The following is a 24,308-nucleotide window of genomic DNA, read 5'->3' as shown; positions in this document are numbered from 1 at the left end:
CACTCTGGCTGGATCTCTACTACCCTTTTCCTCCTGGGAAGGTTCTTCTCCAAGAGTTGCTTCATTTTTTTTATAACCTCCATGCTGCTGGAGGCTTATAATAGAGCTGACCTCTGGGTATCTGGGAGGCACCTCCTCACCGGTCTCTCATTTCTTGGTTTTACATGAAGCCTTTTCCTTGTCTTTCGACCTTCTTGCTAGAAGAAAGATAAACTGCAGCTTCTCCGTTTACCCAGCTGCTGCAGTCCTTGCAGTTAGTCCCAGCTCACTAGTTGGTGACATGTCTCCATAGTGACTTTGTATTTGCCAGACTAGCATTACACAGCAACAGCTCACGTACTACAGTTACAGTGCGAGTTCACATATCCCAAACAGGACACTAAATCCCTCACTTCTTTAAACTGGGGATCTGGCAAAGTGCAGGCACCCACATCTATGAACACAGCTGGCTTCAAAAATTCCTGAGCTGCAGCACGCTGGAGGCAGGTCAGGTGAGCCAGGGAAGAGTGCCTTACTCTCCTATTCTTGCCTGGTCCACTGGGCTAGCAACTTGGCATGCTCTGTTACAGCATTTCTTTTGTTCTCAGGTTGAACAGTGACGCATAAATCTGAAGGGACTGTCAGAATCAGAATTTTACATTAAGTGCTCACAGCCCTGTTAGATCTACATCACCCACACATTTCACCTGTGACATCTAATCCAGACCACAGCATGGACTAAAAACACAGACCACAGGACACAGAAGCCAATTTTAAAGAGGAGACAGTAGCCAACTTTTGGTTGTTAAGAGGACGGTGCTTCTCAGCCTGTATGCCGACATGCCTGTGAAAGACAGCTACAAAAAGCTCATTCAGAGCATGCTTAAATTCATGACACAGGACTGTCCTTCACTGGGAACTTTAAAAGAAAAAGTTTAGGGAAACTTTATCAACACAGGTTGAAAAGGTGCAAAGGCCTTTGGATAGGCCTGACTGAGAAGGGGGTACACCCTTGGTCTGCCTGGAGCCATGCCTTGCCAACACGGACAAGTGCCTCAACTGCCAGAGCCATGCTGAAAGAGGAGAAATCTTCGCTATTTCTGTCGATGCAGTGCCACCAAGTAGCAAACAATGCAAAATTGACAGAGAAAGACTGCCTTGTAAGGGGCAAGGGCTTGAGCCGTGGCTCTGGGCTCTGCCCTCACCTCTGTGCTCTTTACCGGGTGACGGCTCCCTGCAAACCCACAGCTCACACCAGCAGCCAGTCCCACCTTGCGGCGCCCTCGCTGCTGCTGCAAGCAAGAGCGGGAGGACTCCACGACAGATTCCCAGAGACGAACTTAATTCACCTCAGTCATTTTTCAGTACTTCGGCGAACACGCAGCCCCGTGGGCCGCCCGTCCCTTTCCGCCAGGGAGGCCGGCCACAGGCCGCGGGGCGGCCGGTGAAGAGGGCGACGGCCCGGACAGGGCTGCCCCGCGTCCCCGTTGTGCAGCACCCAGAGCAGCCGCCCGGGGGCGCCGCAGGGGGGCGGGCAGAGGAGAGGTGCGGCGCCGGGCGGCCCTGCGGAGCGGCCCGGCGGGGGCTCCGCTGTAGGGGGCAGCAGCGCTGCCCGCGGCCGGGGCCCTGGGGCCGGCCCGGGCCGGCGGGGCCCGGAAGGCGCTGCGCTCCCTCCCGGCCGCTGAGTGGCGGCGGCGCGTCACGTGTGCGCGGCCGGGCTGGGACGCGGCAGACGGCGCTGCCCTGAGCGCGGCGAGTGGCGGTGCGACATGTCCCACCAGACCGGCATCCAAGGTACCGCGCGGCTCCCCCCGCGGGCGCGGACCGCCGCCCCCCGCCGCGCCCCGCGGTGCCCACCTGCCCTCCGGCCAGCCCGGCCCTCCTTCCCTCCTCTCCCCGCGCCGGCCGGCCGGGCGCAGCGCCCTTCCCCGCCGGTCGGGCTAGGGCGCGGTGGGCGTTGTGGCCGTTTAACGGGCCGTTCGCGGCGGCGTTTTCTCCCCTGCCGCGCTCTTTGTTCGCTGCTGGAGGAGCCCGTCCTTTTCGGCGAGGGTTGGCGGGGGGGTGGCGAGCTCAGCGCGGGGAAGCCGCTGCTGGCTTCGTCCCCGGGCGGCCGCCGCTCCCCTGGGTCGACCCCGGAGGCTCGCCCCCGCTCAGGCGAAGAGGTGCCGGGCTTATCCGCACGGCTGACCGCGCCTGTCCGCCTCGGAGCGGCAGGGAGCCTGCCGGGCAGAGCTGCTCACCGCAGAAGCCCATCGATGGCGAGGAGGCCACCCCCTTGGCTCGGGTAACTTCCCCGAGCGCAGGTTGTCCCGCTGCGGCGGGGTGAGCCGTGAGGGGGAGCCGGGGCTGCGGCGGCTCCCGGGGCACCTCCCGCCCCAAGGAGGAGCTGTCGCCTGCCCGGGGTCGGCGCAGCGGGGGCCGGGATGGGTCGGACAGCACCGGGAATGGCGAGGGGCGCTGCCCCCTGCCTTGCAGTGGGAGCCCTGAGGAGAACCGGGAGCCTCGGGCTAGGGAAGCCCACTAAAAAGCCCATCACTGGAGGCGCAAAGGAGACAAGGGGGACGGGGCCCCGTCCCCTCCCGCCCCGATGCTTCCAGGGCTTGGAGGGTACGAGGAGCAATTAGAGGAAGGCAGTGTGTTGTTACTCAGCGTTACCGGCCCCCCCCCCCCCGGAATCATGGAATTGCTAAGCAAGGATTACACTGCAGGATTACGGGGGTGTGTCGGGTTCTGCTGTCTCTGTTTCCGCAGCCTGCTTGTTCGGTGACTAGTATCATGTACTTTGCCTGCTTTCCCGTATCTATTGTTGAAGGTGACTTTTGTCCCAGCCACAGCAGCTCTTTATTGCTCTCTTGTTCCCTTCTTTGCCCGCTGGCAGCACCTGGTCTGCACCTTTCATCTCACTTCGCTTCCTACCCCAGCACGCCCATCTTTGCTCTTTTCTTGCTCCTTCTTTTTTTAAGTTCTTCTCAGGCTGGGGATGCATGTGGGATAACAGTTGTCCCCAGTCTGGGAAAAAAGCTATAGTGGCTCTTGATTCCCTTGTTGTCTGTTCTGGCAATGCTGGAGGGAGGAGCAGAAGAATATCCTGTTGCTTGCCACAAGCAAGAAGAGTGGCTAAGCCTCTTCTGCTGCTCTCCTTGGCTCTGAGAATCTTTTGTCCTCTGGGGAGAGCTGTGGAGAACTCGGCAGCTTTCCTGCGCAGATCCTGCCCCGGCAGGCGCTAATCAGGAGCCCTGTTTGCAGCAAACCATCCGCTTCTGCAATTTGGAAGAGAAGTAGCACTTGTTGTGCCATTGCTGGCTTTAGCTACAAACGGGCTACTGTCAGTCATAAACAATCGCAAGATTTGGCAGCATGGGCTGCTCTTTTCTGGAAGCAGAAATGAAGTCATGGGGACAGCGATATGTACCAGGCAGTTGCTAAAAGGACTGGGCTTTCAAACAGGCCAGTGCAGATAAATAGTGTAGGAAGTTGCAGAATGCATTGAGCTGTGGGGAAAAACCACTAGAATATGTTCACAGTCTTCTAAATAATTTTAAAATTATAATCCCTGTAAAATATTTGTGAAATAAACCCAAATTTTAAGTTGGTAGGTCTCTGCTATGCAGGAAGTTTAAGTAGAAAATAATATCACTCTGTTGTGAATTTTAAAACCTTTATGCGGAAGAAAAGCATAGGTCATTTGATAGTGAGATGTTTTCAGAAATGTCTTGTCTCAGTTTTACTTCAGGACCTGTCACAGTTCTGGTATTGGTGCAGGGACTGCTGTATTTTGGTCTTGTTTTGGTGTACAGGGTTGAAACAAGAGAATAAAGAACAAAAAGATGATGAAGAGGACAAAAAATGGTCCTGGGGGAACCAGAAAGTCTAGAAAGAGGCACAACGTTTGCACGCTGAATGGAATGATGAGGACTGGCAGAGATGATTAGAAAAGTTGGCAGCAAATTACAGCAAGGGTCTGCACTGATTAGTGGGAAGATGCTGAGATGAAGCTGAGGTTGGACTGGCACAGTTCAGTTTGCTTAACATCCCCCTTTTCCCTCCCATGCCATTTGGACTTTCAGAACGGGCCTGGGCATCCCTTCAAGGGGCATAAATTTACAGTGTTTTGAGTATGTGCAGTCATGTTGCTGGATACCATCTGACCATCTGTTCAGTTGGCCTCAACCTGACTATAAATAATCCATTTTATTTGTTTCATGGCTGGATGTTTGTTTTGCTGATACTGTGCTGTGGGATTACTTTAAAGGACCAGCTTGCAGTAAATGCTTCTCAATAAATGCTGTGCAACCCCCAGTCTACAGTATAATTAAACTGATTTGCGCTCGGATTATTTAGCAAAGCAGAGCCGTTGAGATAAGAATGATCTTCACATGACTGAAGCACAGTTTTTCAGTGTGCTTAGAGAAGTGGGTCTGTCGTGTTTACCGTGTTGTGTCAATGTGAATTGTGGACATTTGAAAATATGTTTAGTTACTTCTTTGTAAATTCATTATAAAGCTATCCTGTTGTGATAGGTCGAGGTCTGAACAATGTTATCGGGTTAGATACAAAGAGATAAGATCATATGAAAGACAAGCAACGGGTGGCAGCTGGCCTTCACTGGTATTCTTCAGAATACCGGTGTCCGCCGGAAAGACCGGTACTTCTGCCAGACAAGCTCTAATATTTTCCTGGCAGGTGTAATGTTTCTGTCTAAAAGGTTGTACTAAGCCTGCAGATTTCATGAAGCTATTGTCATCTGAGATGCGTCATATTTTTACTGTGTTGCTGTGTTAACTCTGAAATCTGAGAGTGATGATGTGATGTCACCCTTAATTTTCACAATGTTGAAAATCATGCAGTATGCTAGAAAGCAGGGCTATTTTGTAATGTTGCCGGTCATCTTTTTGTGGCATGCTGGTGACTGGAACAGTATGCAGCATAGACGGAACATCGCTCCCATGTTCCTTTTTCAGTCCAGCTTTGTAGTGAAGGGTCAGTTGTATGCTTTTCCAGTGTTGTTCTTACCTTCGTGAATATTCTTTGTCCTAGGAAAGTGAAATGTGTTCATTTGATTACTTTTGTTTTCTCTTTTTCAGCTAGTGGAAGTGTTAAAGACACCTTTGTTGGAGCCAGAAATGGACAGTACAGGCTTTTAAAAATAGTCATTGACAATGGTTAGTCAAAGTTTAATCTTTTTCTCTGATACTTTTAGATATTTTCCTGGTTGTTTTAATGACCTACATGTACAATTGTTTAAAAAACAAAACTCTGCAAGAGTTAATGTTACTAAGGTCTTTCATATACTGAAGGTAAGATTTAAGTTTTGGTGATGCTGTGCTTTTCAGTATGGTACTACTGTATTTTTGGATTTGAATTTTTCTTCCAAATGTCATTTCACATTTTACCAAGAGCTGCTGTGTATTTCATACAGATAATACAAATGAGCTTACTCTTACCTTCTTACTAAAGAAAACAGAGGAAAAAAAGTCCACACCTGTGTAATTTTTGACACTTCAGTTACTTTCATTAGACAGAGATTCTTACACAGAAGCTCGTCACTTTAGATGAAGTATAAATGTTATTTGCCTTTTATATTGGGATCGGCTGCAGTAGAAAGTCCTATTAAAGCAGATGTTTAAGTAGTAATCTAGCTACATAGAAAATACCTTTAAAAGTCTGTAACTTTGTACAAATTTTCAAAGCTAAAACTGTTCCTTAAATCTCACATATATGTACAAATATAAAATTATGTAATTTCTTGCAGAACTTGATTTTAGTCTTTGAACTTCTTGGCAAGTAATCAAGGCTGCAAACATTGCAAGGTAGAATGCATCATGATTATTATTTTTTTTTAATAGCAATGCTGGTTGATTGTATGAGACTTGATGGTTTAGTCCATCTTTTCAAGTGCATCAAATGCACACCTTGGGTTTTTTTGGTTTTTCCAGACTTCGTGCATTTACAGTACACTGAAATACCTGTTAGCTGTGTAAGATACATGTATGTACATGTACATACATACTTTTATTGTGAGGTAAATTACCTCCCGTTCAGCTTCTTTGTGTCTGCTTTTCCTAGGAAGTCTTCTGACTTTAATGTTGCTTTTCTTAAGGAAGTGGCAGTAGTAATATTATAGGCAGGTCACTGTGGTAAAGTCTCACTAGAACAAGCTAGCAAATGCTGGCATACCATTGAATTTTTTTTTCCCCCATTACGCAAGGTAAAACGATATGGTTTTGTGTGTATGCTACTTTATATATGAAATGAAGCCTAGAAATAAGATACAAAGGGAAGATGTTATTTTTTTTCTTTTGTGTGTGAATGTGTGTGTATATATATGTGTTTTGTCTCTATGTAGAATCAGAATCCAGTCTTTGATACTATTTTCCACAGTTCAAAAAGAAACCTCTAAAACTCCCAGAATACTGGAAGAGAGACAGTTGCCTCATCTGTCTGCAGGAGCTTTCAGCAACTGCCCTTAATCAGCACGTGATAGTAAAATTGGGTTCTGCTAGTCTGTGTTAATAAGAGAAGAGGTTTGCTGCTGGGCAGTAGAGTTCCTGTGATTGTACTTTTCTATCTTAAATCCAAGTGAGTGTGAAGCCACCTAGAACTCAGAACTGGCAAGTACATTCTGAATACGCACGTGTAAGTGGACAACTACAGCTACTTTACATCTAATTCAGAGAAGGGCCAAACATCCTTTCCCTGAACTGTTCATGTTCTGTGACGTACTGTGGTAGAGTGCCTTGCTCTGAAAGTTTTGCTGTAGAGGCATTTGTGTACTGTCATGCTTTCATCTGAAGTGTTAGAATTTAGGTCCTAGACTTTCAAGAGGTATTTTATATACTAGTTACTGTGATGGTCCTTAAACTGTTGTAGGATCCCATTTAAACCAGGTATTTCTGTTTTGATTGTAGGGGCTTGTATTTATTGGGAAGCTGATAAATGTTTTGAAAGACACTATGCTAATACTTCCTTTTGGAAGCTGAGATGTGATTTATAAGTAAGAGAAAAATCTTGTTGCTATAGCTGTTCACGTTATCAAATCTCATCTGAAGTACTATATACAGGCTTAAGCCAATTATACATAATAAACAACTTCAGTCATTTAAAGAGACCGTAATTATGAAGCTGTATTAGAAAGAAGTTTATCTACTTACATAGTCAAGTTAAAGTGATTGGTGCAAACGTACTCATTCATTCCAAACTCTTTTCACTGTATAACTGAATTATAGACTCCTTATAATGGGAACAAACACTAATATGTTATAGCAAGAGCATCAGTAATTCTAAGTCTAACATTTAAAACCTTACTCTCGTCTTGTTTCTACTTAATATTCCAATTTAAAAATTAACTGGCAGAAGACAGTTTTTATTTCTCTTCACGCTAAAACCGCATCAGTCTTATCCCTTCAGATCAAAGAAGTTGATGACAACCAGCACATTACTTCTCACCTATTTATATTTAGATTAAAGTAAGTTAGGGTTTTAACATACACAGTTTTTGTAGGAATTCAGCCACTTTCACACTGACTGTTCTTGACTTCCATTCTTGAGGATATAATGATGAAAAGACGAAGCATCTGATTAAAACTGTTCATTGTAATTGCTAATTTTGAAAAACAGTATTAGCTGCATTGTTGGTAACCTGTAGCTTTGGTTATTGGTTATAGAGCAGCTTGTTGTGGGATCCTCTAGGCGGCCAGTTGGATCATGGGAAAAGGATTACGATTCCTTTGTCCTTCCCCTTCTTGAAGACAAGCAGCCATGTTATATATTATACAGATTAGATTCTCAGAATGCTCAAGGATATGAATGGATCTTCATTGCATGGTCACCTGATCACTCTCCTGTAAGTAACAGTCGTCAGACTTCATGTTAATGATTTTTCAACAGTGCCGTTTGATCTGAATCCTAGATATGAAGGAAAAGGGTTTGAGGAATTAAGCATTCCCCAACTTTCCCTTCACTTTCCCCCAAGAAAACTAAGAAAAGATCTTTCTTGAAGCTGATCGAGGAGCAGTATCAGTGGGTCTAGATGGAGTACAGCTGATGCAATTTCTTTCTAGCCTGAGTGGAGGGATCAAGACAGTGGTTTTGCCCTATTTGTTTGTCTATTTTTCTGTCAATATTTCATGAAAATTCATGGAAGAATATAGGACAGAAATCTCAGTGGGTGTTATCTAGAGAGAAAGATTATAGCCTGAGCTCAAGCTGTTTATTCTGTTTGGCTTCCTGGCTGCCCAGCTGGCAGTCATGGATCTGCGACCTGCCACAGAATATACTGTTTTTGTATATAGTCAGTAGTTAGAGAACGTGGGACAGAACTGAGGTTAGAGTTAAGGATTCCTAGGAGAAACTAAGATACTGTGTACAGGTTCTGGGAATGTGAGATAAGACAGAAAGTAAAGCTGTTCCAATATTCCTACTACTTTCACTAGAATTAGGAAATAGTAAGACACCAAGAGCTGGAGTGCATAGAAGAGATTAGGTGGAAAAGGTGAGGTATTGTGGTGAGGATGGTGTGACAGTGAAATAAGGTGGGAAGAGAGAGGAGTAAGTATGTGACTATCTTAGATACAAGTTGATGGGGAGCAAACATTATTAGATCTTCTACTTCCAGAAAATTTCATTTTTCCACTCCGTAGTTAAACCAAAATTATCTGGAGTCACTATCAAATAAAAAATAATAATGAGTTATTTGCAGTCTGCTCATACTCTGTGTGTTGTATCCATTAGTACACAGATCAGTGACAAAAGATTTTAACAGTTGTGGGTTTTCCCATTTAAAATTAGTAAAGATTATGTTGAGGGTTTTTAGAAAAAGCTCATACTCTTACTAAAGCTGCAATTTAGTTCTGGAATTAATTTGATAATACTGCCTAGTATCCTGCCCTTGAGAATTTAATAGCATGTGTTAGTATTGTGATCCAGAGCTCACTGCAGGTATTAAGAATTACACCTTCATAATACAGTTTCAACACTTCAATATTTGTTCAAGAAAGGTGTTAATGGCATTGGTACACCAACATGCTAGATCCTCTGTCTACACCAAAGAAAAAAAAAAGAACCCAAACTAAAACAACACTGTTTTGTAATATGCTAGGTTCGTCAAAAAATGTTGTATGCAGCAACCCGAGCAACACTCAAGAAAGAATTTGGAGGTGGTCATATTAAGGATGAAGTATTTGGAACAGTACAGGTATGTTTTCCTTTTTGAAGTCCACACATTGATTTTACATACTAAATACAGTAGCTGATGTCACTGGAATGAATTTATGTTTCCGCTCCTTTTTGATTAAGGAGAAAAAGAATTAAAAGCTATGTGTATTAGTCCAATGTTAAAATGTGATTGCTGTCATTTGAACAGGAAACTAAGTATATTTGACAACTTCAGGCTAAGAAGTCCTTGTTTCAAATGGTTATGAAATCTAATCTAAGAATAATAGGAGGATCTCTTAATCTCACTGCATGCATGTGAATCCTTTAAAAGCTGGAACGGTAACTTTCAGGCCAGTTGTTATACACAAGCCATTTTGGATGTATGGTTCTGGATCAGAAGTGGGATAGAAGACCAATCTGTAAGCTGTCAACATCTGAAAACAAATGTTTTTGTCTTAAACCAAATACTGAGCTGTGTGTACCATAAAATGTAACTCAAGTCTGTGGCTGCCATCTTAACCTATGGAAACAGAATTTTAGTAGCTACTGAGTCGTTCAATGGAAATTCTAGTAGTTGACTGTTCACTAATGGTAAGGTAATTGGAAGGTGCATGTGTGAAGTCTCACAAGCTTCTGAGGGACGTTGAAAATCCTGCAATTGCTGTGCACATAAGGAAATATGAGGCTATTGCATTACCTTTGTGTCTTTGGGATTGTGATGTCTCTCTACTTGTCAGGCAGTCATCAGACAGTCTTGACTTTTTAATCCATTGCCAGTTTTAAAAAAATGCAAGTTAGAGTTCTCGAAGACACAGAATTTCTATAGCTTTCATTACAACTGATAATTACTTAAAGATTCAAATTATCATTTGCCTTTTCCTCCTTCAGCAAAGACAGAGGGACCACAGCAGATATCTTCTGTTTAGCCTGTTAATTAGTTCATCATACGCACAAATCTGAACCAGAGCACTGCCACTATTGATACAGGGAGCTGCTGCTGAAGGAAGGGAAGGAGCTGGAGGTTTGTGGACAAGTAGAAAATACTGCAGTAGGGAAAAAGCTGTGGAAGAGACACAGGCTGTTTTGGCAGGCGCACAAGTCTATAAGGAAGTGAGGGTTGTAATTCTGCTGCTCACTGAGTAAATAGTTTGTTATATTCAGCAATAACCTGTGATGGAGGCTTCATTATCCTAACACACTAACAAACCTTTGTGGAGAAGTTGTATTCTAGAGAAACAGATAATCGAGTTGCTGAAAGGGTTTACTGGTAGAGGTCATGTTATTTTTTTTCTTGCCCATTCAATCAACTAATCTCTTACTGCCACTTGCACCAAACCATTAGCAGTCTGTGTAATACGCAGAATTTGCATCTAGCCCTACAACTCAGGCCAAATCTGAGCTTCCTTCTCAGTTGTAAGGAAGGAGCATTACATTTGTCTGTTACTATTATTTCAGTATGCTTGGGGCACTTAGAAGATAAAGTCAATGTAACTCACTTTTTCCAAGTTCATTATGTTACAGGTTAACGTATCTCTAAATTGTTGGTTTCAGTGTCTTTATAAACTTCTTCATAGTAGCTGTCCTCTCATGTTCATCTCTGCAAAAATTACAGGTTCTTCGAGGTACTCAAGTCACAAACCTCACTCAGAATCTTGGTCGTCAGCATCCAGTGGGTTACTCTGTCTTTATTTTGTTAGACACAAGGATGGTTTAGTTGCAACCAACTCTGTTATCCTGGTGGAACTTGGTTATGCCTCCACCTGCTACTTCACAGAGGTATTAACCTCAATACCTCTAGGCTTCTGAAACAAGACATAATGGAATATTGATACTAGAAATTGTGTTTGGGAAAGTCTGTCTGTTTCAGAAAGGGAAGAGCTAAAAAGGAGCTTTCTCTTGCTCCTCTGAACTTGAGGATAAAATCATATTCAGATGATTGCATGAAGTCCTGCCCTTTTCTGAGTGACCACCTTAATAATAAAACCACAGTAGTACTTGCCTCTGTTATCAACCTCTTTGGAGAGGGCCAGAACTGACACAGAGTAATAACAAATTTCCCAAAGTCATTATCAGAATTCATCACTTCTGTCACACTGCATCCTAAACTACTTGGAGTATCATGTGCTTACTGCCTGTCCTGAGGTAGCATTTTTGTCTCCTTTTAGGTAGAAAATATCAATAAGCTACCAGTCTGAGCACGCCAATTTTATAAGAAAATAGATTTTTTTTAAAAAACCTATTTATTACAATTTTTATTGTTAATTAGAATTAAGTAATTTTGTTATTTATAAGAATTGTGGCAGTTCTGTGAGGTTTTGTCCAAGAAGGCTGAATAACTTCATGCACACAGTCTTCATTAATGATGATTTTTGAATTGGCAATGTAATTGGGGACTGATTCTAGAAATGCTGCCCATGGTGCAATTCGGTACAAGAGCAGCCCAGTGAACCCTGCTGTACAGGAAAATAAGCTGAATTTGCAAATGCACCTACACTTGTAATCCATTCAAATAAAATGACCATAACTGTGTGGGAGGTAACTGCTTTTTTTATGTTGCATAGAACATCTTTGAAGAAAACTTTTGCTATCCAAAAATGATCAGTATTGATACTGTGCTTCCAGGATGATGTTTCACTGAATGGATATAAAAAATATTTGATATCACAGTCCTCCCCTGCACCTCTGACTGCAGCAGAAGAGGAACTTCGACAAATAAAGATTAATGAGGTACCTACAATGTCTTTGAGCATGGGTGGGAAACTGAGTACAGACAGAGTTACAAACATATTGTAGGGAAGAAAACCTGGCAGAACAGAAAATGGAAAGTCCGAGTGGATGAGAATGTAAATTTATTTCTCAATGACTTGAGACTGCAGGATGGTGATGGCTGGTGTTGAAGTGGCATGATCTTGCTGAGTTTGCAAGGCCTAGTGTCTGAGTCAGGGGCCTCGCAACTGCAGACCTTAATTATTGCGACTTTGGCCCGTAATGTGCTTTTACTTTTACTATCACTGGGTGTGTTTCACTGTGAAGAGTGACTGAGCCCTGCACAGTCTGCCCAGAGAGGTTGCGGAGCCTCCATCTTGGAGATACTCAAAAGCTGTCTGGACAGATAGGTGGGCAACTGGCTGTAGGTGGCCCTGCTTGAGCAGGGGGGTTGGACAATATGACCTCTGGAGGTTCCTTCCAACCTCTACCATTCTGTGATTGCCACATACATTTCCCATGGTGGCAGAAACTGTAGAGAAAACACAAAGTAGCAACTGTTGCAGTGAATGATTGCCGGGAGTATTTCAGCAGCCTTGCTCCTGGAGGAAATGTACTTAGCTTCCAGCACTAGTGCAATTGTCTTTTAAGACTGAGAGGAAGTGAATGGAATTCCAATAAAAATAAAATAGAAATCCAGAAAAAGTATCTAGTCCTTTTAAGAGACTGATTTGCTTTTGCTGCATATGCTTTATAGAAAAACCTCTAATAAATGCCTTTAACCAAATAATTTGATGATTGCCAGCTAGCTAGTGAGTGAAAAGTTTCGGAGGATTCTTTTCTGACATTTCCTTCACTTGATCACTGTTTGTGTTCAGACATGTGTTAAAATGGGTCATGTGCTGATCTTATTAGTTGTTTAGGCTTGGTACACGTGAACTGTGTTTTGTTTGCTGGTATTCAGCTGCAGAAACAACAGTGTTAAACGCATCTCTGTATCTTCTCTTAAGTTTTCACTCTGCTGTGCTTTTTGCTACAACTTTATTGATTTTTTTTTTTTCTCAGTGACGTCTTTTGTATTTTCCATGTCTAATTTGATTAATCCATTGTAGAAATGCATTCATCATCATCAGACACTGCATTTTACTTGGACAGCTTTAAAAAAAAAAAACAACCCGCTAATGAATGTAAAACCTCTGTGGTATCAGTGATCACTTCTGGTATTAGTATTATCTCTTATGTACGACATACATTGTGTTTAACAGCTGATTCATGCAGACTAGAACTTTACATGCTATTATGAAACTTCAGCAGCAATAGCTGTGCTTTTCAGAGATATGTAAACTGTAGATTGCTGCCATTTTGGCTTTGTTTGAAGCATCTTGCAATACATTAACTTATGATTTCTGTCTTCATTGTTTCCACCATTATGAAGACTGTCATTAGACTCAGAAAACGAAAAGCTTCTGATTAAAAAAAAAAATTTCAAATTTGAGGTTTCCATATGTATATTTTTTCATAATTACATTAAGAAGTATTTTACTGGGTTAGATCAAAGGATCATCTCGTCTGCTGTCAGGTCCCTGAGTGAACAACAGCAGAAATCTAGGAAGGGTGTAAAAGCCAGGGGTTTTTTCTCCTCTTGCATATGTTACTTTACATTTATGCATAGGATATTTCATCTGCCATTTTATCTGCTACTAAGCAGCCATCACTAACAGATCTTACAGTATGAATATAAATATTTTTAAGTGACTTCGGTGTTTTGTTTTGTTTTAATGGTCTGAAATATGCTGCAGCATGGACTAATAGATTTTTTCATTTTCTTAAATCTTGAGGTATGCTGGTTTACTTTCTTCCCTTGCCTGTCCCCACACTTCACAGATTGCTTTTATGTTTGGTTTTTTTCTACTTGTATTGTAATATGTTTTGTATAGTATGGTATTTTACTATGGTTTATTATTTTTGTGATGTCTGTGTTTATTAGTAGGCTTTTATGCAGATATATTTTGCAGATAATTTTTCTATAACCTTCTTCATAAATTTACCTATCTTTATACAAAAGTAAGCTCTTCCACCTGCTTTCTTCTCCTCTTTCCTTGTTGCTGACAAGCAGTTCCTTAAAATGTGGAGTGTAATTTAGTGTTGCCCGAAGTATCTTTGGTTTTTATTTTTTATCAGTTTGCTTCATATTTCATTAGCATCACTTTTTAATTAGAGCTGACCATCTTCTAGTTAATAGATCTAAGAACAGCACTTTCCATTTGGTACACTTTTCTGACTTTTGCTGCTTCATAACCAATGTTAAATGTATTTGTGAAATTATAAAAGCAAGTCAGTATATTCAAAAGCTAATAGACAGCAAGTTCAGGGTTTAAAATAACTGTTCTTTTCTCTCAAATAATTTGTGACTACTGTAACTGAATTATGAGCAATTGTCTAGCTTGCAGTTACCCTGGATTTTCTTTTACTGTGTGTTAGATCTCCTAGAAGTGAAAAATTAAGATTTTGTTAGTTTGGTTTTTGTGCTTTCTTTTGTGTATAGGCTTTTGGGGTGAGGGTGTTGAAGCAGGAGGGAGGGTAGTTGTTTGCTTTTCCTTCAAGAAGATACGCTTGTCTCATAAGATATAATTTCTCTCTTCCTCCAAGAATTTTGACTCCCTAGAAATGACATCTGTATGTTTTGATCTAAAATTTTTGAAGATACAACAGAGTTCATAAGCAATATTGTCAGTTCAAAAGTATAACACAGCATATGAAAATTAAGCTCTCTCCTCCTGGCTTACTGTATCTTTATACCAGAATTTAACTGGGAGCTTCTTCTCTGGCACTTGAGCCAGTTTTCCCTGGATTGATTCTGTTGGCTTTGCAGAGCTAGCCATTTCAGAGGTACGAACCTGTTCCCAGGTTAGGAACCAACATGACCTGTAAATTAAAAAATCCAAATCTGTGGTATATGGGGATGATGGTTTAGGGTATTTTATTCTTGAAATAGCTACTGCTTACTCCGAGTGTAACCATATGCAATGCATTGTTAGTTATAATAGATGCATTGTTAGTTATAATATGAAACCAAATGAATGCTTGCAAAAGTTTCTGTTTACATCTCAGTTGACTTGCGTTCCAGGTACAGACAGACGTTGGTGTAGATAGCAAGCATCAAACATTGCAAGGAGTAGCATTCCCCATTGCTAAAGAAGCTATTCAAGCTTTGGAGAAATTGAAAAATAAGAAACTCAATTATGTACAACTGGCAAGTATAAAATACTTTAACTTTTTTAATAGTGAGTATAAAATAGATTACCCACACATCAATGTACACTGATAAATTATTAATTCAGTTTTATTTTTCTATCTTGTCATGTTCTCTGGTTTTCTTTCTGTGTATTAACTGTATTCAGGTTTGCTTTGTTAACAGCAAATTGATATGAAAAATGAAACAATTATTTTGGCCAACACACTTCATACTGAACTTAAGGACTTGCCAAAAAGAATTCCAAAGGATGCTGCGCGTTACCACTTTTTCTTATATAAGCATGCCCATGAAGGAGACTATTTGGAATCCATAGGTATGAGAAAATTTCCCAATATGAATTGTCATTGGCTTGTTTCAAGTACTTTAGTAATTTTAAGGCAGAGAGAAAGACGTGTCATAAAAGTTATGTCTGTCGGCATGATCATAAATTTCAGAGTTGTCGTGTTGTGAAACTGACTTCTGAAGAGTCCTTATGTTTAGAAAGCAGCGAGCTATCCCTTTTGATTATGAACACCCATAAATCAGTCGTCATGTGAAAACAAAGATACTGGCCATTTGCTCATCCCCCATTTGAAATGAAATGCTTAAGCAAAAAAGATCCAGAATTGTTACATTTTTCCCTTTCAGACTGCATAGTTGATTTGCAGTGCACCTCTGCTGTAAATGATTTTATGATACAGGTTTTGATGGAATGTAGTTACGGTCTGATTTGTGTTTTTTTCCTGCAGTTTTCATCTACTCTATGCCAGGGTATACCTGTAGTATAAGAGAACGAATGCTCTACTCTAGTTGCAAAAGCCCACTGTTAGAAATTGTAGAAGGACAGTTGTGGATGCAGATAATTAGAAAGGTAAGTGCGCTGGGTATACCGGTATTTTCTCCATCCCTCTGTACCCTTCTTAATATCTAATTGTAACTGTCTCTTCCACCACCTTCTCTTAAACTATAAAAAGTGTTATGTAACTCTTAAAGTTTGTCCTGAACAAGAAATACTTCTTAATAAAGCTCCAGATATAAAGTCATGGAAGCTTTTCTCTGGTTCATAATTTCTACACTTTCATAGCTTTAACAAACATATCCTTGTGCATCAAGGGAGTGTTTGAGAGTACTCTGAAAGACTATTTAGAACTAATGTGATTTCTTACTAAAAGGCGTGTCATATTTTGGACCACAACACATCGCTGTTGTTGAACAGTAAGTTCTTTTAAAGCCAAGGTTATTTAAGGATTTTCAAAATAATTTCAAGCTGCAGTTCTGGAACTTAAAACTGCTATCTTAGGAGTTCTTGATGGGGCAGAGAAGGATTTGCAAGTAAGCTGATCTTTTGATGCTGTGTTGGTTTTACTACTATGCAGTAGTGTTGCTTCTCACTTCCAGAGTAGGTACCACAAGAACAGTCCATTTGTGGAATATGTGACCTACGGTTACATTCTTAACACTTGTGCTGTAAATGTAGAAAAACTTTGAGGCTTTGTTTCTGTGGGGATTATTTCTACCTAAAAAATAGCGGAGTTAATATGAACCATTTTTACGGAGGTGTCATGAATGAAGTAATTATTACTATGTGGTTTTATATGTAATTATTTCTCATAAATTTTCTTTCTACAATGAAATAAATACATCATGTGACTTCTGAAATTCCCATCAACATATTTCTGAAGGATGTATTTGTAACAGCAATACCGTGGCTGGCCAGTCTGTCAAGTGCTGTGGTTTGCAGGCCATGAAGTGTTGAATGCTTAGCAGAGCAGGGCCAAAACATTTCTCTGAATTCTAAATCTCTGCAATTCAAAACAGTGGAGTTTGGCTTGAGAATAGTATTTTCTTTCCATGCAGGTTTATATGCTTAAATCTTAAAAACCACCCCCCCGCTTTTGTTCATTAAACTGACTTTTGCTTTTCCCTGGCTTGAATACTTGCTGAGCTGCAGTAGCCACCTAATCATATAAGCTGTTCATACTCTTCCCCTTTTATCTCAAACGACAACAGTATATATGCACATTTCTTTTACAATTAGTGTTTAAAGCACATTTTAGTGAAAAAATGTAATTCTTAAAACGTGGAGGTTACATTGGGTCAATGGAAAGTTTTTATTTTAGAGGGAAGAATAAAGAAAGGAAATTGTAGTTTGGAAAGATCCGCATGCTGCTCTCTTGTATTTTCTTAAGGAAGTTCCTTTACAGATAAGTACTTGTTTCCACGTGGAATGTGTGCTCTTAGTATGAACATGTACGCTGTGCTAAAGCTTGGGACAGAAGTTTCTTGGCATATGTACTGTGTAGTTGTGCTTATATTTCAGGAAAAATTATTAAGTCAGATCACACTTAATACTGGTAAGAATATACTGAATTCTCAGGAAAAACTATCCAGAATTGCTCAGGGCATTAGGCACAAGTTGGAGAACATTTCATGCTAGACTCTGAACATTACTGCACATACGGTTTTGATATCATATTGAGAGCTTCAGCAAAATTTCAAAATGTTTTAAAATATGTCTTTAAGATGAATATGATAAATGTTGCATTTTTGTTTTTCCCAGATTGAAATAGATAATGGTGATGAGTTAACTGCTGACTTCCTATATGAAGAGGTTCATCCGAAACAACATGCTTACAAACAAAGTTTTGCTAAACCAAAAGGTCCTGCAGGGAAGAGAGGAATACGAAGACTGATTAGAGGTCCAGCAGAGACTGAAACTAGTGATTAGAAACTGTTTTTTTCATTTGTTATAAAGTATTACAGTAAGAAATTAAATTCTGGCTTTTGGTAATGAACTGAAATCATTCCATTCATAGATACTAGGGGGGGAAAAAGGCTCTTTTTACACTTCTCTCTTCTAACCTCAGCACTTTTTATATTGTTACATGATTATATTTGTTGACCATGTTCTGTGACATGTGGAAGAGCTAATTGTTTTAAAGCTAGAAGAGGAAATCTAAGCTAGTGTCCTTTTATTTTATTAGAATCCATTATTCAAAGCTATACATGTGATCATAAACTTTGCAGACATAAGACTATTAAGCCCATATATTCTGTGGGTAAGTTGTACCTGTATGCCTAGATAACAAACCTGTATTCTTACGAGTAGCCTATTGAAACCCGTAAGACTTGTCATGTGAGAAGAGCTGAAGGACTACATAGCACTGTCTCTGAAAAATCCTTTATTTTTCCTTGTAGCTCTTACAGTAGAAGGTTTTCTTCTGGTTTTGACATGACACATTGTTGGGTTTTGTTGTTGTTTGATTTGGTTTTGGTTGTTAGGGTGGGTTTTTTTTTAATAAAAAAGATAAACTAGAATTAGTTATCCATCAATTAATCTAAGTGTTCAGGAATACCTGGATATTTTCCCACACAAAAGCATGGTCATTTCAAATTTACAACTAATTTTGTGGGATTTTCTTTTAAAGAAATTTGACATAAAATCACTGTAGCTTTTCCAGACTTCTATACCACTTGTAAGCCTTACATATTAAGCACTGAATGACCAAGTAAAAGGTGATTAATAGTGCATGAGTTTGAGTATACTCAGTAGATTATGGAGCTGCTTTCAAAGCAATATGCTTAAAGTTTCTAATAAATAATTGATTATCTGTGCATTTGGATCTAAAACTGTGTAAGAATTGAAATAGACTTGTTTCATAATAGTGAGTTATTTTTGAGATCCCAATATGTTTCCCAATATGTTTACAGTATCAACTGCAATTTTAATTTTCAAGGTATTCTGAAAATGACTTTTCCTAAATGTTTGAACTTTAATAGTAACTTAAATCTGTAACAAAATCCAACTAGGTCTTGAATAACTGCTGGCAGCAGCACCTGGTTAGGATTTTGTCTTCCCCCCCTGTCCCCGCTGCTTCCCTTTTCCAAAATACTAAAATCAGCCAGAAGAGTTTAAACTTTATTGAACCACGAGTAATGCATCTAATATGAAAAGGAAAAATAGATGATTTTAGTAAGTGGATTAAACAAGAATTAGATGTGGCAATCAAGTATTGGATGACCTTAAATATTTAAAATTGTGTAATGAGTCAAATACTAGTGGATAGATTATATTCCCCAGTTGGGGACTTGCTTTTTAGTGTCTTGTATGTGAGCTTTGTGGGTTTTGAATTTTTAGTTTTTAAAGCTATATGGGAGTTGCTAGTCTTTGAGTTCACTGCATAGTATCATAGGTGCTGGGTGTACACATTTTGTAGCTGGATCACGTGTTTACCTGGTGGAAGATAGATTTTAACCTAGTAAGGAGATAATGCTTTGACACTACTAGTTCCTGATAAAATTTGTTTTATCTTATATATTATTTTGATTGAAGATACTAGCTTGTTATTGACATCTGAGATTGCACTATGTAATATGAAGATTGCAAGAGTTGTTGGGTTTACTGTGTTTTTTTATATGCAGTATAAATTTGACACCTCAGCTTTTTTCATTTAATCTTATACACTACATCAATCCAGTTGAATCGCTCTTGATCCTTAGCTAATCTCCTGCTTGCCCTTAGCTAGTGGTTTTTTTCTGCTTCTTGCTTTCTTTCTCTAGGGCAAGGAGCCAGTCCTTGAAGTGTTTCTTCTATGTACTACCTGTCAGGCAAGTGTCGTTGTTTTTCAAACATGGTTAATGTGTGTGCTGCTCACTGCAGGCTGTGATTAAGTGTATTTTTAGTTGAACTCTGAATCTTTTCAGCACACCTAATTCACTTTGGGGTGTGGTTTGTTTTTGTTTTGTTAAGGAAAACCTTTGAGTATAGCATAATTAAAAATTACTGCTAGAGGGGTTTTTGTTTGAATTCAGTATTCCTGCCCATGCTTCAGCCATACCAAGAGTGCACATACATTTTTAGACTTATACGAGTCAGTAAAGAAGTTCAGATTTTTAATACCAGATGTTTAAATAATTAAGTTGGACGTGATATGGTTATGTGCATATTGTGTTTTGGGTTGGTTTTTTTTCCTAATCCTGCCCTAGGCAGGTGAGGATAAGAGGTAGAAAGCTTAATGTGGAGGATGATGAGAGCTGGTTAAGTGATTATGTGAGGGCATTTATAATGAACTGCTTTAGAGTTCGGCCCAAGCCAAACATTGTAAGTCATCTTACTTGAAAATATTCCATGTGGGTATACAAACCCCTGGCCAGCCAGCAGAGTGTCCTGTCCTGAGCACATTTCCCCCTTGCCTTTCCCCTAAAAGAGAATTGTATGAAGTCTTGCACTGCGACTGCCTCTCCAGGCCTCTTGTAGCTATTCTCCTAATAAAGCAATAAGAAGTATCTGATCTTTTTGTAAGATCTATCACGTTTACATCTGCGTAGTTGCCTCACATAACATTACTACTGTTAATGAATGTTCGGAGCCAGCACAAAACAAGGACATTAATGAAAGTTATTCCTTTAACTGTCTGTGGTAATCTAATAATTGAAAGTGTCCATTCAAATTGTTGTTGGACTTCATAAAGCCCAAGAGCAATGCAGCTGCTTGCAGTTAACTCACAAGCTATTAAATAGTTAATATGACAGGTAACTATTTTCTAGATGTTTATGTTGCAAGGTAGTAGGGAGAATTTGATCTCTTAAAACACTTCTGTCCCAGGTTTGTTAAAAATAATCAAGGTAATGATTACTCTATTACTTGGATAAACACACTGCAAATAAAGGAAACTTCTGATTTATGGTCTTATGTATTCAATGAAAGCCACCTTCAGATGCTAAAATTAACTAAGTTTACCTTATATATTTTGTAATTTACTTTATAATTAAAGGTTGATGCTTTAGTTTGGTGTTGTCTGGTGTCTCTTTAACAAAGATCTATATTATAAGATCATGATGTATAAGTAATAGGCAGTTCCTGCAAGATTAGAAAGCAGTGCAGAAAAAGTGATTTGCAGGATCTAAGAAACAGAATTCCTGGCTTTTGCTACTGGAGGAAAATCAGTATGTTAGAAACAGCTACTTTCCTGTTGCCTTATGGAAGCAGAAGAGAGGCAGGATCCAAGTGTGTTCATCTCTTGAGGTTTTATGCTTTCAATAGTAAGGCCCTTCAAAAAGTTCTTCTGTCCTTTTAAAATGCTGTAGTTGATTAGTAATTTAACAGTTTTGTTACTTGCTCAGCATGAAGCAGTATAATTAAACTACTCAAATGATGTTCCATTAATGTTTTTGTTGGTTTTTTTTTTTTCTAAATTGAAAGTAGTTTGCTTGAGGACTTCCTATTGCCCTCAAAATTCATGCTGAAAAGAATATTTAATGGTTTGGCTTTTAACTGTCCTGGCAACACATCCCCATGGGAAAATTGATGATGTGGCAATTTTGTAGTTGAAAGAAGGAAATTTGAAGATGTATTGAACTAGGATTTAAGAGAATAATATTGGTGAAAGTACTATATTGGAACAAAGCTATTGCTCCTCTTCCTCTTGTAGGAAGGGAAGAGTAGTGAATAGGCTAGGTGGCCTCTATGTGGCCATGAATATCAGAAGCAGTTTTATTTGCCTTTTGGACAGTGGGTGTTAAATAAAACTCAGCTGACTAGCCTAATATAAAGATGAGGTAATTCTTCCCATTTAAGTAAGATGAAATACTATGGCTGGTAAAAGGTGTGTTGGCTAAAAAAGGCAACGGATCAAAGAAAATTTGATGGAGGCTTAATAATGAAGACCTCATCAACTTTTCAATGTTAATGAGCTGCAAACTGCCAAAGCCATGATACTCCAATGCAGTATGTCTACCTACATGTCCTGTACTTGCATTCTTTCCTCAGCAGCCACTAATGGCTCTTGTCCGCAGGGCTGTGCACACATTTCTAGTCTGACAGAACAGCTGTTCTGTTACCTCCTGCTGCAGCCATGGCGAGGACTGTTGTCCTTTGTAAGAGGTTTCCTTAACAGCAATTTTCTTCGGCTTAATAGCATCTGGTTTTATCTTGCTGCTTTCTAGAGTCTCAGTTGCAATTGTAATAAATCACTTTTGCTATTTAGCATCACAAGAATGACCTTAAAGATCATCTAGTTCCAACCCCCTGCCATGGGCAGGGACACCTTCCACTAGACCGGGTTGCTCAAAGCCCCATCCAGCCTGGCCTTGAACACTTCCAGGGGGGAGCATCCACAGCTTCTCCGGGCAACCTGTTCCAGTGCCTCATCATCCTTGGTAAAGAATTTCTTCCCAACAGCTAATTTAAATGTGCCCTCTTTTCATTTAAAGCCATTCTCCCTTGTTCTGTTGCTCCATACCCTTGTCAAAACTCCCTCTCCAGCTTTCTTGTAGGCCCTCTTTCAGTACTGGAAGGCCACTGTAAAGTCTTCCCGGAACCTTCTCTTCTGCAGGTTGAACAACCCCAACTCTCTCAGCCTGTCTTCAGAGGAGAGGTGCTCCAGCCCTCTGATCATCCTTGTGGCCCTCTGGACTTGCACCAACAGGTCCATGTCCTTCTTATGCTGGGGGCTCCAGATCTGGATGTACTACTACAGGTGGGATACCATGACAGCAGAGTGGGAGAATCACCTCCCTTGACCTGTTGCTCATGCTTCTTGTCAACCAGCACCCCTCCCGTCCTTCTCAGGGCTGCTCTCAATCGATTCTCTGCCCAGCCTGTATTTGTGCTTGGAATTGTTTTGACCCACATGCAGGACCTTGCACTTGGCCTTGTTGGAATTCATGAGGCTGGCATGGGCCCACCTCTGAAGCCTGTTAAGGTCCTTCTGGATGGCATCCCTTCCCTCCAGCGTGTTGACTGCACCACACAGCTGGGTGCCGTTGGCAAACTTGCAGAGAGTATGCTCAATCCCGCTGTCCGTGTTGCTGACAAAGTTATTAAACAGCACCAGTCCCACTGCTGGTCTCCTGCAGTGGGTGGTTCGTCATTCTCCCAGTCCCTGCCTTTGCCTTCTGTGACCAGGGCGTCATCGCTGGAGCACTTGTCAGTGAAGACTGAGGCAAAAAAAGTCAGAGTACCTCAGCCTTCTCCATATCCCAGGCAACTAGGTCTGCAGTTTCCTTCCAGAGGGCCCACATTTTTCCTAGCCTTCCTTTTATCACTGGCATGCCTGTAGAATCTTTTCTTGTGGCCCTTGATGTCCCTGGCCAGACTTAATTCCACCAGCGCTTTAACTTGATCCCTGACTACTCAAGACAGTTTCTCTGTATTCCTCCCAGGCTACCTGTCCTTGCTTCCACCCTCTGTAGGCTTTCTTTTTGTGCTTGAGTTTGTCCAGGAGCTCCTTGGTCATCCACACAGGCCTCCTGGTGTTTTTGCCTGACTTCCTCTTTGTTGGGATGCATCGCTGCTGAGCTTTGAGGAGGTGATCCTTGAGTATCAACCAGATTTCTTGAGCCACTCTTCCCCCTGGGGCTTTATCCCCTGGTACCCTACCAAGCAGATCCCTGAAGAGGCCAAATTCTGCTCTCCTGACGTCCCCACTGCCCTAAGGATCATGAGCTCCACCATGTCATGGTCACTACAGCCAGTGCTGCCCTTTAGCTTCACATTCCCCCCCAACCCACCCTTCTTGGTGAGAACAAGGTCCAGCTCCTCTCTTACTTGGGGAAGGAAGTTACCATCAATGAATTCCAGGAACATCCTGGATTGCTTGTGCCCTGCTGTGTGGTCCCTCCAACAGGTATTTGTATGATTAAAGCCCCCCACAAGGACCAAGGCTTGTGAATATGAGGCTGCCCCTATTTGTCTATAGAGGGCTTCATCCATTCATTTTTCATATTTTTCATTCACACTTCCTTCTGGGGGTGACTAAATTGCTTTGTTACAGTTTTCTAGATCTTTAACACGCAAAAGGTTGGCTTTTTCACCAAGGATAGTGATCCTCAGATGCCCTCAACAGTACCTTCCCCACTGCAGCTGGGTGTACGCCAGCCATATTAGCCCTATTCTATCCCAAGAAAATCTCCCAGGCAGAGCTCTCTTCATCCACCAGGAACCATACCAAATTTTTTCTGACCTCCAGTTCTTTGGAACAAGATCATACCTTTACTCTCAAAGAACTTGACTGACTCAAGTTACTGATTTGTGTCCTGGAAAGCTTCACTATAGTAATTAATACAAAGTGGTATGGACCATAGTATAGTTTCATGTTTTTGCAGGCAATAAAGGAAACAATAGTCAGCTACTAGAAAAGTTCAAAACTTGTTTTCTTCTATGAAATGTTAGCCAACATGCTTAATTTTTAGTGCATGAGGGAAAACTACTGCCAAAACTTAGGTACTGACAGCA

General features: G+C 40.9%; 2 protein-coding genes across 2 annotated transcripts in view; one reads left to right on the top strand and one right to left on the bottom strand.

Annotated features, from left to right (window-relative positions):
- Positions 1-1,454, bottom strand: part of TMEM117 (transmembrane protein 117) — a 234,591-nt gene extending 233,137 nt beyond the window's left edge. Inside the window, exon 1 of the mRNA XM_005444020.4 lies at positions 1,251-1,454. The gene's annotated coding sequence lies outside the window, so the exon portion shown is untranslated. The remainder of the gene's footprint in view (positions 1-1,250) is intronic.
- A 178-nt stretch (positions 1,455-1,632) lies between these two features.
- On the top strand, positions 1,633-20,859 carry TWF1 (twinfilin actin binding protein 1). Its single transcript, XM_055711851.1, has 9 exons — positions 1,633-1,773; positions 5,064-5,141; positions 7,644-7,822; positions 9,077-9,172; positions 11,755-11,859; positions 14,966-15,091; positions 15,257-15,407; positions 15,823-15,944; positions 17,634-20,859. The coding sequence occupies exons 1-9, from the start codon at positions 1,749-1,751 to the stop codon at positions 17,799-17,801; spliced, it is 1,050 nt and encodes a 349-aa protein (XP_055567826.1). The 5' UTR covers positions 1,633-1,748; the 3' UTR covers positions 17,802-20,859.
- Positions 20,860-24,308: the final 3,449 nt, after the last annotated feature.

Source organism: Falco cherrug, chromosome 5 (assembly GCF_023634085.1).
Source record: "Falco cherrug isolate bFalChe1 chromosome 5, bFalChe1.pri, whole genome shotgun sequence".
Lineage (NCBI taxonomy): Eukaryota > Metazoa > Chordata > Aves > Falconiformes > Falconidae > Falco > Falco cherrug.
This window is presented reverse-complemented; position numbering and strand designations above follow the sequence as displayed.